The sequence below is a fragment of the Gopherus flavomarginatus genome, chromosome 7, assembly GCF_025201925.1.
Source record: "Gopherus flavomarginatus isolate rGopFla2 chromosome 7, rGopFla2.mat.asm, whole genome shotgun sequence".
Classification (NCBI taxonomy): Eukaryota; Metazoa; Chordata; order Testudines; family Testudinidae; genus Gopherus; species Gopherus flavomarginatus.
Window position 1 is genome coordinate 78,142,909 of NC_066623.1, and position 13,742 is coordinate 78,156,650.

Here is a 13,742-nt window from a genome sequence, read left to right on the forward strand (position 1 = left end):
GAAAAAAAGTCTATAAAAGGCTGTACCACACTGCAATGTTTGAAATATACTTTAAAAGGCAGATTGTGGCTACTTACATGATAGTGTACAAAGAGTGGTGAAGCATATAAGTAGTCTTCTGCACCCTCCTTCTCTCCTTGTACGGGAACCAGCCCTTGAAGCCTTTTCTTCCCTAGGGCAAAATTCATCCCAAAGCAGGGCACTCATACAAAAGCTTATGCTCATTTTAAGGGGCAATTCTGATCCTAAGGAAGTCAATGGCAAAAATCCCACTTCAATAGGGCCTAGATCTGGCCACAAGAGATTACCCTGTGCTCTGGGGTGAATATCACCACCAAATGCAAGAACCTTTCCAGGCTTGTGCTTTTGACAAAGCTTGATATCTCAAAGGTGTGTGGATTGCACTCGCTATACCAGAGAACAGAACTGACCTGGAGAGGGAGGGAAGTGCATACTGTACCCTTTCAAAGAGCGGTGGTGCTGCCACTCCAGTTTCATTTTTTAAAGTTTATTCAGTGATTATATTTCTATATTAGTCACTGAAATGGAGATCTGATTATGATTTATGGAATAATCATTGTGAACGCTGAGCATTTGAAAAGAGATCAAGTCCTGAAATTTCATTTACTATATGTATGTTTTAGGGCTGTCAAGCGATTAAAAAAATTAATCTCGATTAATCGTGTGTTTAAAAACATTAGTCTCAATTAAATGTTCTGTTAAACAATAATAGAATACCATTTATTTCAATATGTTTGGATGTTTTCTACATTTTCAAATATATTGATTTAAATTACAAACAGACTACAAAGTGTACAGTGCTCACTTTATGTTTGATTACAAATATTTGCACTGTAAAAAACAAAAGAAACAGTATTTTTCAATTCACCTAATACAAGTACTGTAGTGCAGTCTCTTTATCATGAAAGTTGAACTTACAAATGAAGAATTATGTACAAAAAACTAACTGCACTCAAAAATAAAACAATGTAAAACCTTAAAGCCTACAAGTCCACTCAGTCCTACTTCAGCCAATTGCTGAGACAAACAAGTATAGTTACAATTTGCAGGAGATAATGCTGCCCACAATGTCACCTGAAAGTGAGAAAAGGCGTTTGCATGGCACTGTTGTAACAAGCGTCACAAGATATTTATGTGCCAGATACATTGAGGATTCATATGTCCCTTCATGCTTCAACCACCATTCCAGAGGACGTGCATCCAAGCTGATGATGAGTTCTGCTCGATAATGATTCAAAGCAAAGCGGATGGACTCATGCTCATTTTCATCATGAGAGTCAGATGCCACCAGCAGAAGTTGATTTTCTTTTTTGGTGGTTTGGTGGTTTCTGTAGTTTCTGCATTGGAGTGTTTCTCTTTTAAGACTTCTGAAAGCATGCTCCACACCTTGTCCCTCTCAGATTTTGGAAGGCACTTCAGATTCTTAAACCTTGGGTGGAGTGCTGTAGCTGTCTTTTGAAATCTCACATTGGTACCTTCTTTGCATTTTGCAAATCTGCTGTGAAAGTGTTCTTAAACCAACAGGTGCTGAGTCATCACTTGAGACTGCTAACACATGAAATATATGGCAGAATGTGGGTAAAACAGAACAGGAAACAAGGAGTTCACTCACAAATTTAATTAAAGTATTTTTTTTTAACAAGCATCATCAGCATGAAAGCATGTCCTGTGGAATGGTGGTCGAAGCATGAAGGGACATAGGAATGTTTAGTATATCTGGCATGTAAACGCCTTGCAATACCGGCTACAAAAGTGCCCTGTTCTCACTTTCAGGTGACATTGTAAATAAGAAGCAGGCAACATTATCTCTTGCAATGTAAACAAACTTGTTTGTCTTAGAGATTGGCTGAACAAGAAGTAGGACTGAGTGGACTTTAGGCTCCAAAGTTTTATATTGTTTTGTTTTTGATTTCAGCTATGTAACAAAAAAAATCTATATTTGTAAGTTACACTTTCATGATAAAGATATTGCACGACAGTATCTGTATGAGGTGAACTGAAAAATACTATTTCTTCTATCATTTTTACAGTGCAAATATTTGTAATCAAATATTATACAAATTGAGCACTGTACACTTTGCATTCTGTGTTGTGATAGAAATCAATATATTTGAAAATGTAGAAAAATATCCAAAAATATTTAATAAATTTCAGTTGGTATTCTATTGTTTAATAGAGCTATTAATCATGGTTAATTTTTTGAATTAATCACATGAATTAGCTGCGATTGACAGCTCTAGTATGTATATGTGTTTGCATGTGTGTATATATATGCACACTACCAAGTGTATATACACAATACACACACTTTGATTTGCCCAAATGTTCTTCTCCTTTGAGGATTACATGAACACAAAAATTATTAATTTAACAAATTTCTGTTAGGAAATTAGTATTAAATAATACAACAAAATACCCTTAGTCCACTAGACTGGCACGTTTTGAGAAGAGCTCCCATGACCAAAATGTTTTGTAAATTGTGAGTGGTCATTTTACTAGTTAGCTGTTAATTAGGTAATAGTATAAATAGCAATGTTAAAACACAGTGTTAAAAAAGCAGGAGACAACATCATTTCTAATATTCCTGAATAAAGCAATAGTGTTGAAGACTGAATTCTGCTTCTTGGCCACTAGCGCGAATGGAATCACTAGGTAATTCATTTTCAAAAATGCTTGCTTAGAAAATCCAAATTAATGTATTAATGTATGTCACTTAAAGGCAGAATTATGTAATAGTTGCTATGATTCCTAGCTGCATGTAAAAGAAATAACTTTTTGCATCAAGGAAGAAATCAAAGTCATTAACAACCATTTAACTACTGTTAAATACAAGATGCTTTGGCTATGAAATTTGTTTCCAGCACCCTTTAAAGGCAATCAAACTGGAATAATGCAGTAGTAAATATGGCCCTGAGGCTGGAATATCAAAATATGACACTGTAGGTAACCCTAATAAAAATCAGTGTATGGAGTATTTTTAGATTGTGATACTTAAGTCACTTGGTGGGTCATTATTTTCTTAGTTGTAGTCACATCCAGAGACAACAAAGCCCAGAAAAGCTCATCTTCATTCAAAATGCAAAGCTAGTTTTACACAGTTAAAAGTCAGTAGCATGCTTGTTAGGGGAACTAAAGTTCATGATTCCACTCAAATTCTCAACCTAATAAAATGCATACAGCTAACAAGAATCTGAGGTTCAACACAGACATGAGGAAAGCAAAATAGTTTATGAATTCAGTAACCCACAAAGCATACTCAACAAGAAATTATTTGGGGGGCAGTGTCCAAATCCAAAGGAATGTATTCTTGTATTGCCAAACCTAGAAGATTTGCTGCTATTCCATATCATGGATGCTAGACACTAATCTTAAATGGAAAGATCAGGGACCACATTTAGAAAATGCAAGTAATGGAATATTTGTTTTAACCACTGCCCATAAATAATACACATTTCCATCTTCTCATGGATATATAATCCACTAATTAAAAAAAAAAAGAAAAACCATGAACACGGCTCTCTTAATACCATTTGTCCAAAAGTGCTCATTGGAAAGGCTCTGTAACAAAATTCTGCTTGGAGCACTTTGTCTTAAAGCAGTGACTGGTTTATATTAGCAACACAGATGTATGAGAATTCTTTAGACTATTTCATATTACTTCTTATCAGTTTCTACTATTTTAGACTGTGATCCTATGATTTGTTCTGCATGGGCAGATCCATCAGTTCTCACCAAGCCTCACTGAAGTCAACGGGCTTCGCATGGAATCAGGGGTTCCATGTGGTTAAAGTTTCTGGGGCTTTAGTGTCTTTTCAATTTTCAGTCATATTAAATAGTCAGATTTGCTCTATAATATAAAAATATAAATTGTAAAAACAAAGGCATTGTTTAAGTATCTTCCATTTTATTGCATCATCCATATATCTTTTATAGAATTATTAGAAGAAAAGAATTCTTGTTAATATATTATAATACTATCAAGAAAATTTCATTTAGTATTTTACCCTGCTCCTTAGTCCATATACCCTTCTCTCACAGAAGAATTGCTGGTTTCAGCAATTGTATCACAGATGCTCATAATAAAAACAATTTGCTTTCCAAATAAGCTTGGACACACATTGCCTTATCATCTGCAGAACTTTTCTCATCATATATTTTCATACCCTGCCTGTTCATAAGAATGAAGAAGACTGGTCTATGGAAGGCTGACATTAAATTAGGTGCATGCTCATGAATGAAAACAGAGCTGGTATATCTAATTTTAGGTCTACCAGCCTTTAACTGGATCCCCTTATGTAGGTCTCTGCATTGTGGTTACATTCATAAGATTTGTGAGAAGTTTCAAGTTCTGGGGGCGGAGATGTATTCTCAGAAGATTTCATACTTTTGCACTGTCAAAACACTTGTAATTTTATGCCAAAAGATGCCGCTGATAGTATTTTTTGCCTCAAAGTCCATCAAAACATCCTAGAAACAGAAGTAAATTGGAATAATGGGAATTCAGTCCAAATTTATTCCAGCTAATAAATGTGAAATAATCAGATTTGCCATGACAAAAAAACAGTAGCTCATAATTTTAGCTGAGTCTCTCCACCTCAAAAGTCATGTCATACATTTTGTCAAACATGTAAAGTGCTTTAATTAAAAAATTTATTAAAGGTATAATAAACCACTCAAATAAGAAAAAAACCATAATACATTTAGATTATTGATACAATTCTCATAAAAAAAGTTAACAGGTCTTGTTTTCCTAAGGAATGTTACACATTCCCACATTACATGCTGTTACAGAATTATCGTAATTTCTAAATGCACTTTATTAAAAAAGGAACCTTCCGCAGAAGCATTATTTGTTGGTAAGACAGAGAGAGACTGTGCAGTATCTGTTTTTACTAGGTTAGTGTTTGGAAGGCTATCTTCACAACCATAAGGACTATAATCATATAGCCTGATTTTCAACTCCTATTGACTCTAATAGCATTTGTGAATGCTCAACTCCTCTAAAAGTCAGGCCACATTTAAAATGAAAGTTAAAATGTCTCTGCAAGAGTAGCTATGAATTTTTAAATTTAAACTGCAAAAAACTGGAACCTGTTAACAACCAACAGAGTGGCAAATGACCAGCCTGAGTTATGACTATGTAATCACAGCAAATTGAAACAAGACAACTTTTATCAGCTACATCAGGGATAGACAACCTATGGCATGAGTGCCGAATGCGGCACGTGAGCTGATTTTCAGTGGCACTCACATAGGCACTCACCTGGACACCGGTCCTGGGGGTTCTGCGTTTTAATTTAATTTTAAATGAAGCTTCTTAAACATTTTAAAAACCTTATTTACTTTACTTTACCACAATAGTTTATACATTATAGACTTATAGAAAGAGACCTTCTAAAAATGTTTAAATGTATTACTGGCACGCGAAACCTTAAATGAGAAGGAATAAAAGAAGACTCGGCATACCACTTGTGAAAGGTTGCTGACCCCTGAGCTAGATTCTGCCTGGCTTTTAGGTGGGTACACAACACACTTAAAGGATGGGCCAAACTGCAGTCTCTATTCTTTCCAGTTACTCTCCTGTGGGTACAGTTGCACCCCAAAGGCAGCAGGAAGAGGTGGAACTATGGCTGGAGCTATGGCTAGTCAGTTGTCAGCAGAGATGGCTCACCATGTAAAGGGAGTGTGCTTCACCCCTTAAAGAAGTGCAGCAGTTTGTGTGCTCCTGTGCACAGCAGGGAACCCTGGGAGACAGTTGCATGTGCAGCACAAGGGAAGTGTGGCTTTCTCCTGCCCTCAGAGGAAGGCTGTAGCTAAATGTCACAATCTTAAAAATAAAAGATCTGATCCTTACCTCATTTACACAAGTGCAAATTAATATCTCACGAGATGTCAATGAAATTACACTAGCATAAACGTGATGTTAACAAGAGGAGACTCAGCCATGAGGTTCCCAAATCAGAAGATTTGAACATACCTAACAAACACAAGCTATCTCACTCGCTCTCTTTCTCTCATGCCATTCCAGGGGCTAGATGGTAACAGCAACTAAAATACTTCTGCCACCTGAAAATAAGTTTTTTAATGCAACTATTCCTGGGGGGAAAAAATGTATCTGCTGATTATTTGTACGAGTTCTCAGTCTTATCAATTTAGTACCCAAAAAGGATACAAAAGTTTGCAGTATTGAAATAAATTATCCAAAAATGATTTTCTGGAGTTGGATCAAGTTTTCTCTCATCAGCATTCAGCACCAGTGCCACAGCAAGCAGATTAACAAGAGAGGAAATACAAAACATGAGGAGCAGATGAATTAAAGGGAGAGCAGTGATGGAGAAAATATGTTCCTTCTTAATTTAGATAGAGAGGACAAAGTCATGGATTGCAGTTCCTTATTTATGAGAACATCCTTCCAGTGATCAGTATCTGTACTGCATCGAAGTTATGGAAGTCACTTTACAACATTTCACATTAGTCTGTAGGAAACCACTAATAGATTCATTTGTACAATTAACAGAACTAGAACACACCATGTGTGCATAGACATATGTCACAATCTTTTATTGCATACACTATAGTAAATTGATAAAATTGAAAATATGATAAATTACTTGGATTCTCGTTTTGTTCACCTTACAATACACTCAGGGGCAAAACCCTAAGCCCAGCACTCGGTAAGATATTCCACAAAACCTTTGTGTGTATTTTTTTTTTTTTTTTTACAAAAGCTGTTTGTTTCTGCCTTACACTTTATTTATTGGTAATGCTAGTGGTGCAGGAAGCAGAAGAGGAGCAAAGGGAAGGTTTTCAGTGCCACCACTGATAAGTTTGACCGTTATATTTATTTTCCTTGGCAGTCAACACTGACATTTTAGTCTAAGCTTCTACAGTAAGATAATCTTACATTGTTATTTTTCATTTCCTCTCCCCTTTCAGCTAGGAAAGAGAAAGTGCCCCCCACTCCCCCAAAAAACTTTTAAAATACTCTCCATTTTTATTTCTATGACATCCCCCTATTGCTATCAAAAGATAATGGACAATTAACTAGTGTCACCACTACAGCTTCTTCTTACCTAAGATGATATTCTATGCTCTATGACACGAGCTCCGGTGGCAGCCATGTCAGTTTCCCTGATTATGATATACTATACTGTAGGTACATCACTAGGATAGAATTTTCAAAAGTGCCTAAATATCATTGATTTTCAATGGGACTTAGATGTCTATATCACTTGAGCTCTTTTGAAAATTGTACCCAAAGTCTATGGCATCAGATAGCAAGCTAGCTAGTGAAAACTTGTAAAACATATTCATAATTTTAGAGAAAGTTTAAAGGGTGACATTTTCAAAGGTGACCCCATATTTTCAGATTGGACATTTCAGAAATTATAATAAACCATGCAAGCAACCAGGACTTTAAAAGTGAACTTATTTTAAAGTTTACATAGCAATCTTTGTATCCTTAACCAACACATCTGAACTGTTGTATAGATGATCCCCAGGGGCGGCTCCAGGCCCCAGCACGCTTGGGGCGGCATGCCGCAGGGGGCACTCTGCCGGTTGCCGGGAGGGCGGCAGGCGGCTCCGGTGGACCTACCGCAGGCGTCCCTGCAGAGGGTCTGCGGGACCAGCGGACCTTCTGCAGGGACGCCTGCGGGAGGTCCACCGGAGCTGTGGGACTGGCGAGCGGCAGAGCGCCCCCCCGCGGCGTGCTGCTGTGCTTGGGGCGGCGAAATGGCTAGAGCCGGCCCTGATGATCCCCAACTCAATTTAACGAGTAAATGCAATTTTACAAAATTCATTCTAGTTGATTAAAAAAAGATCTTGCAACAGCTACAATTCTAGGGCCATATTCTGTGCCCTCAGTTACATACATGCAACCCTCGTGAAGATCAGTTGGGACAAGAGGTTTGCAGACATATAACTAAGGGAAGAATTTGGCACCCATGGTCTATATCTGTTATAAAGTCCATCCTAGAATTTATTTATCTTCCTCAAGACTCACATGTGAGGCAAAGTAAATTAACAACATAAAAATGTTTCATACCGAGGTACTGAACACCAAGTCTTTTGCATGAATCCAGGCAGGCTTGTTTTGTGTTTTCATAGCCATAGTCACTATGCCAGAGTTTGGTAGTTATCCAGAGGTCCTCCCGCTTCACATCACTTTCTTTGATAGCTTTCTGAAGAAGTAATTCACAGCCATATCTTTTTGCTGTATCAATATGACGAATGCCACATTTTTGTAGTGCATACACCACAGCATCATGGGAATATCCACCTTGATGGGAAGTACCTAAGCAAAAGTTAATAGGCGTGAATTGTTATTACTTAATGACAAACAGAATTTTGCCAGATTTATCAGCTTGCAATTTTTGCTGTTGTGACAATTAACATATTGAGTCCTCAAAAAATTATACAAAAGAAATGGGAATTGAACGAGAGCATATACTAAAAAAATACAGATCCTAGGAGAACACAGGGTCTAATTCTGATCTCATCTACATTGGTGTAAATCAGGAGCAACTTACTGAAATCACAGACATTTCAGCAGTATACAATCGTAAAAAAGTGAGATCAGAATCGGGCCTATAGGATTTCATGACCTATGAGCATACACTACTATAATTAGTTACTTCTGAAACCAGTATCCTTAGAGGACAGAGAAAAGTAATATACAGTATGGCAAATAAATATAAACCACATTCATTCTCCATGTTGTGTGTAATATATATATTTATATAGTGGAAATATTAATTAAATATTAAAGTAAAAAATAAAAGTATCAGTATGTCACTTCTTAAAAAGAATGAGTTAGATACAGCAATCTGCTGTGGAAGAGACAAATCCTGAGGTCTTTACTCCATGAAATTCCATGGAGCCCCAGGTTAATATTACACTACAATACTGCATAAAGGGCCATATTAATCTCCAGTGTAAACAGTGTAATTCCCATATAAATTTCCCAAATTCATTGAACCGAAACAGTAGTGTAAGTTACAGATGGCATAGCACAGCGGTTCTCAGCTGGTAGTCTGTGGCCCCCTGGGGATCCACAAGGCCTTTTAGGGAGGCCATGGAGCTCCACTGCTGAAACCTGGTGTTCTGAGCCCCAGCGCTGAAGCCAGGAGCAGCACAGGGCTGAAGCTGGTGGCCTCCCCGCCCCAGCCAGGAGCAGCATGGGGCTGAAGCCAGGGCCTCTCACCCACAGCCCCTAAAGCCGGGAGCGACATGGGGCTGAAATTGGCAAACCTCCCCCCACCCAAGCCAGGAGCTTAGGGGCTGAAGCTGGGAGCCCCAGCGCCGCTGCCACCCCTTGACCCCACTGAAGCTGGGAGCTGCACTAGGAGCCCCCCATCCCACCCATACAGAGCCCTAGCTACCCCCTGCCTGCACACTGAGCTACCCCTGTGCCTGCACCCACCCCTACCTACCCCCTGCCTGCACCCTGAGCTACCTCCCTGCCTGCACACAGCCCCTAGCTAACTCCTCCCTGCACCCTGAGCAGTTTTCAATTTTTTTGAACTGAGCCTCCTTGGAGTTATATATTTTGGTTGCATTCCCCCACAGTCCAGACAAGCTGGGTGGCCTCTTGAGGAAGTCAGGGGGTGGAGGTGTTGCTTCCTCCCTGGACTGTGCAGCTGTGGAGCTTGCTCAAGTCCTGCCAGCCTTTGCCCCCACCCCATTAGAAGTAAAACTATTCCTATGCCAAGGGTCCCCCCGTGGCCTGTTTCCCGCATTCCCCGCCCCCCCATTCCCCTGCCAGGCCCCGGCGTTTTTACAGCCGGTTGAGTAGGGCCTCAGCAACAAAAAGGTTGAGAACCCCTGGGACAGAAAATGGACGTAAATGGGGTTTAAATGATAAAACAGTGTAATTTGCACTGCCTAGGCATTCATTGGATGTACTAAATAAATGTATTTTAATGTCAAGGGGATGGAAGGATGAGAATACTTAGCAGGAAAAGCCATTAGCAGAAGATCTATTAGATAAAGAGTGTTTGTGAGTGTGAAGAGGGGACTGTTTTATCTTCTGTCTTTCTATTAGTTGTTTTTCCTGCTAAAAGCCACCCACCCCTTCACAGTCTTTTCCCAACAGCAATATTTTCCACAATCTCTGTTTGGGGACATGCTCAGTCAACTCATAAAAGTGAGTTTCTAAGACTATGACTGCTATCAAAGGCCCTAGTCCTGTAACTGACAGCGGGCAGACAGACTGCTGCATCCGCATTAAGGCTTTTCATTGTGGCTCTCCATGGGCACAGCAGTCTGCCTGCACAATACAAATTGCAGTATCAGACCCTACATGATAACCCAGGGCTGCCCAGAGGATTCAGGGGGCCTGGGGCAGGGCCAAGTCTTCGGTGGCAATTCAGCAGCAGGTCCCTCTTGGAGGGAAGGACCTGCCACTGAATGCAGCCAGAGAATGAAGCAGCGGCGGTAGAGCAGCCTAAGTGCCACCGATCACAGCTTTTTTTTTTTTTTTCCGCTGCTTGCGGCGCTTGTACTCATTGAGCGGCACTCCGAGGCTTCAGCAGCACTTCAGCGGCGGGTCCTTCACTCGCTCTGAGTCTCCTGCTGCACTGAGGGACCCGCTGCCAAAGACCCGGAGTGAGTGAAGGGCTCACCATCGAAGTGCCGCTGAAAACCCAGAGCAGCTCGCGGAGCCCCTGCGGGGCCTAGGGCAAACTGCCCCACTTGCCCCTGGCTCCCTGGGCAGCCCTGTGATAACTGAGTCATTATTGAACCTAAAAGGGACAAAGGACTCCAGGATACAGAATATTATTCAAGTGATATATCCCCTGCTGGTTTTCTCCACCCTTCAAACCTGGTAAGTATACTGTATATATCAAGGGTGGGCAAACTACGGCCCGCCAGCTGTTTTACGCCAGCCCTTGAGTTCCCGCTGGGGAGCAGAGTCTGCGCCTTGCCCCGCTTCAACGCTCCAGCCTGGGAGCAGGGTCGGGGGCCACTCCATGCAGCTCCTGGAAGCAGCAGCATGGTCCCCCTCCAGTGCTCCAATGGGAGCTGCAGGGGCAGTGCCTGTGGATGGGGCAGCGTGCAAAGCCGCCTGGCTGTGCTTCCATGTATGAGCTGGAGAAGGGACAGGCCGCTGCTTCCGGGGCCTGCTTGAGGTAAGCGCTGCCTGGAGCCTGAAACCCTAAGCCTCTCCCCTTCCCCAGCCCTGAGCCCCCTCCTGCCCTACGACTCCCTCGATCCCAGTCTGGAGCACCCTCCTGCACCCCAAAACCCTCGTCCCCAGCCCCACTCCAGAGCCCAGAGCCCCAGCCAGAGCCCTCACACCCCCCTGCACTCCACCCCTCCTGCACCAAGCCCCTTCCCACACCCTGAACTCATTTTGGCCCCACCTCCAGCCAGAGCCCTCACCCCCTCCTGCACCCCAACCCCAATTTTCTGAGTATTCATGGCCCGCCATACAATTTCCATACCCAAATGTGGCCTTCAGGCCAAAAAGTTTGCCCTCCTCTGTTGTACAGTCACTAGGGTTATCACAAGGGAGAATTAAGGGAAATATATAAAATAATAGTGGTTTTCCTACCCTCACCTTAGTATCCACTATTCCTGGATAAGGTGAAAAGTGGGAGTCACTGCCCACCCTGGTCCATGGGACTCTGCCTCTTGGAACTTTCTAAACCCCAGTGGTTGTCAATCCATGGCCCATGGGCTGCTTGCAGCTCAGTCAGCACACAGATGTGGCCCATGCAACATCCTCAGGGTCATACAGGTACTATATATTGCGTGGATGTGGCCCACATAAAACGCAGAGAACAGCATATGCGGCCTACAATAGTAAATACATTGGGAATCACTGTTTTAAAAAATAGGTGTTGGAATGAGGAGAGTTTAGATAATTCCTATGTTGCATGAATAAATCAAGCTAGATTCTCCTAAAATTCTTGTAACATTATGTCCAATCACTATCTCAGAATGAAGGTCGTGATACTGTCGCTGCCTAATCTCTCCTATTACTCCATGCCAATTTTAAACAAAACAGCTTTAACCTGATAGGTGTACTAACTCTAAGTTGATGAAACACCACTGACTTCAGTGGAGGGACCCCTGATTTTAACCAGTGCAAGTAAAATCAGAATCAGGCCTAATGAATGGGTAATACTGTACTATTGCACAGCAAATCTTTTATTTCTTCAAATATGAAATAAAGATTAATATTTTAAAAGTGAAAAAAAACATGGGGGGGTTAAACATTAGCAGTAAATATGAATAATATGAGAGTTGGTTCACAGAAGATCCAGAAATGAGTATGCATATATTTGTTTCACATTAAAATTCACAAAGCTAAAACAAATTATGTTCATATACTAGATGTTGCAAAAACTTCATATTAACTGTTTAGACATTTAAAATGATATCCATTACCACACTTTAACAATTTAAAAAGAATATCCTTATATAATTACACCATGAGATTTTAAAGGAATGTAAAATTATATAACTACCACAGAAAAGTTACGACATTTTACATAATGATCTTTTCACTTTTAATAAGCTACTCTTGACACCAAAAAAAATTAGGTTGTAACTATTATGTCTGTTTGTGGTTGAATAGACATTTCCAAGTACGGAATGAATGAAGTTCATTCAGAGGTCTTGCACATGGGCTCAGACCCTTTTCATGCATAATGCATTCGAGTAAGAATATTTAAGCACACACAAACTTTTACTTTTTTAACCCTTTTATGATGGAGAATTGTGGAGATTTCAGTTTGTTATTGTTTCTCTTCTAATGATTGAGTGTGTAATATGTTCAGAGGAAATTAACAGACAACGGAGAGGAATTCTCTGAATATCTATAAACTAAAATTAGCCATATCATATAGCTACAGAAAATGTAAAAAGTCTCTATTATGAGCAACTGAAATCATGAAAACCAGGAATTAAAGAACTAATAATGCTACTCAGACTAGTTGCAGGCTTCTCACATTGTTCATACTGTTGCAGTACCACATGTGCTGTAATTCAGCAGGGCACAATGATGAGTTAAGGACAAAGGTATAACCTTAACTCTGAACTTATTTTATTATCTTTTCTTTATTTTTGGTTGGTTGGGGTTTTTTTTAAATGTTTATTGTTAAGCCAGACTTTTACCATTATTTGAATGTACTATCCAGGTCTGGTGTTGTTTAACATCTTTATTTACTACCTGGATGTAGGAATAGAGAGCATACTGATCAAGTTTGCAGATGACACAAAGATAGCGGGGGGGTTACCAATACTTTGGAGGATAGAGCTAAAATTCAGAAGGATCTTGATAAATTTGAGAACTGGGCTAAACAATTAAATAAAAGTCAAAGGTAAGATACTACACTTAGGGAAGAAAAAGTAAACGCACATATATAGATTGGGGGGAAAGTCGCTTGGCAGCTGAGAAGGATCTTGGAGTTGTGGTGGATCACAACCTCAACATGAGCCAGCAATGCAACGCTGTTGCAAAAAATGCAAATACAATTTTAGGTTGCATTAGCAGAGGCATAGCATGCAAGTCACAGGAGGAGCCAGGGGTGGCTCTATGTTTTTTGCCCCCCAAGCACAGCAGTCAGGCAGCCTTTGGTGGCGTTTCTGTAGGTCTGGCAGTCACGCAGATTAGGCGGCAGTTCAGCGGGTGATCTGCTGGTACCGCTCTTTCAGCATACCCACCACCGAATTACCGCTGAAACCGCGGGACCGGCAGACCTCCTGCAGAA

At 40.5% G+C, this 13,742-nt stretch overlaps 1 protein-coding gene across 1 annotated transcript in view; it reads right to left on the reverse strand.

Moving 5' to 3' along the window:
- LOC127055429 (glyoxal reductase-like) overlaps positions 1-13,742 on the reverse strand; it is a 93,949-nt gene that overhangs the window by 55,474 nt on the left and 24,733 nt on the right. Inside the window, 1 exon segment of the mRNA XM_050962380.1 lies at positions 8,069-8,317. Within this exon segment, the coding sequence (XP_050818337.1) occupies positions 8,069-8,317 (249 nt within the window).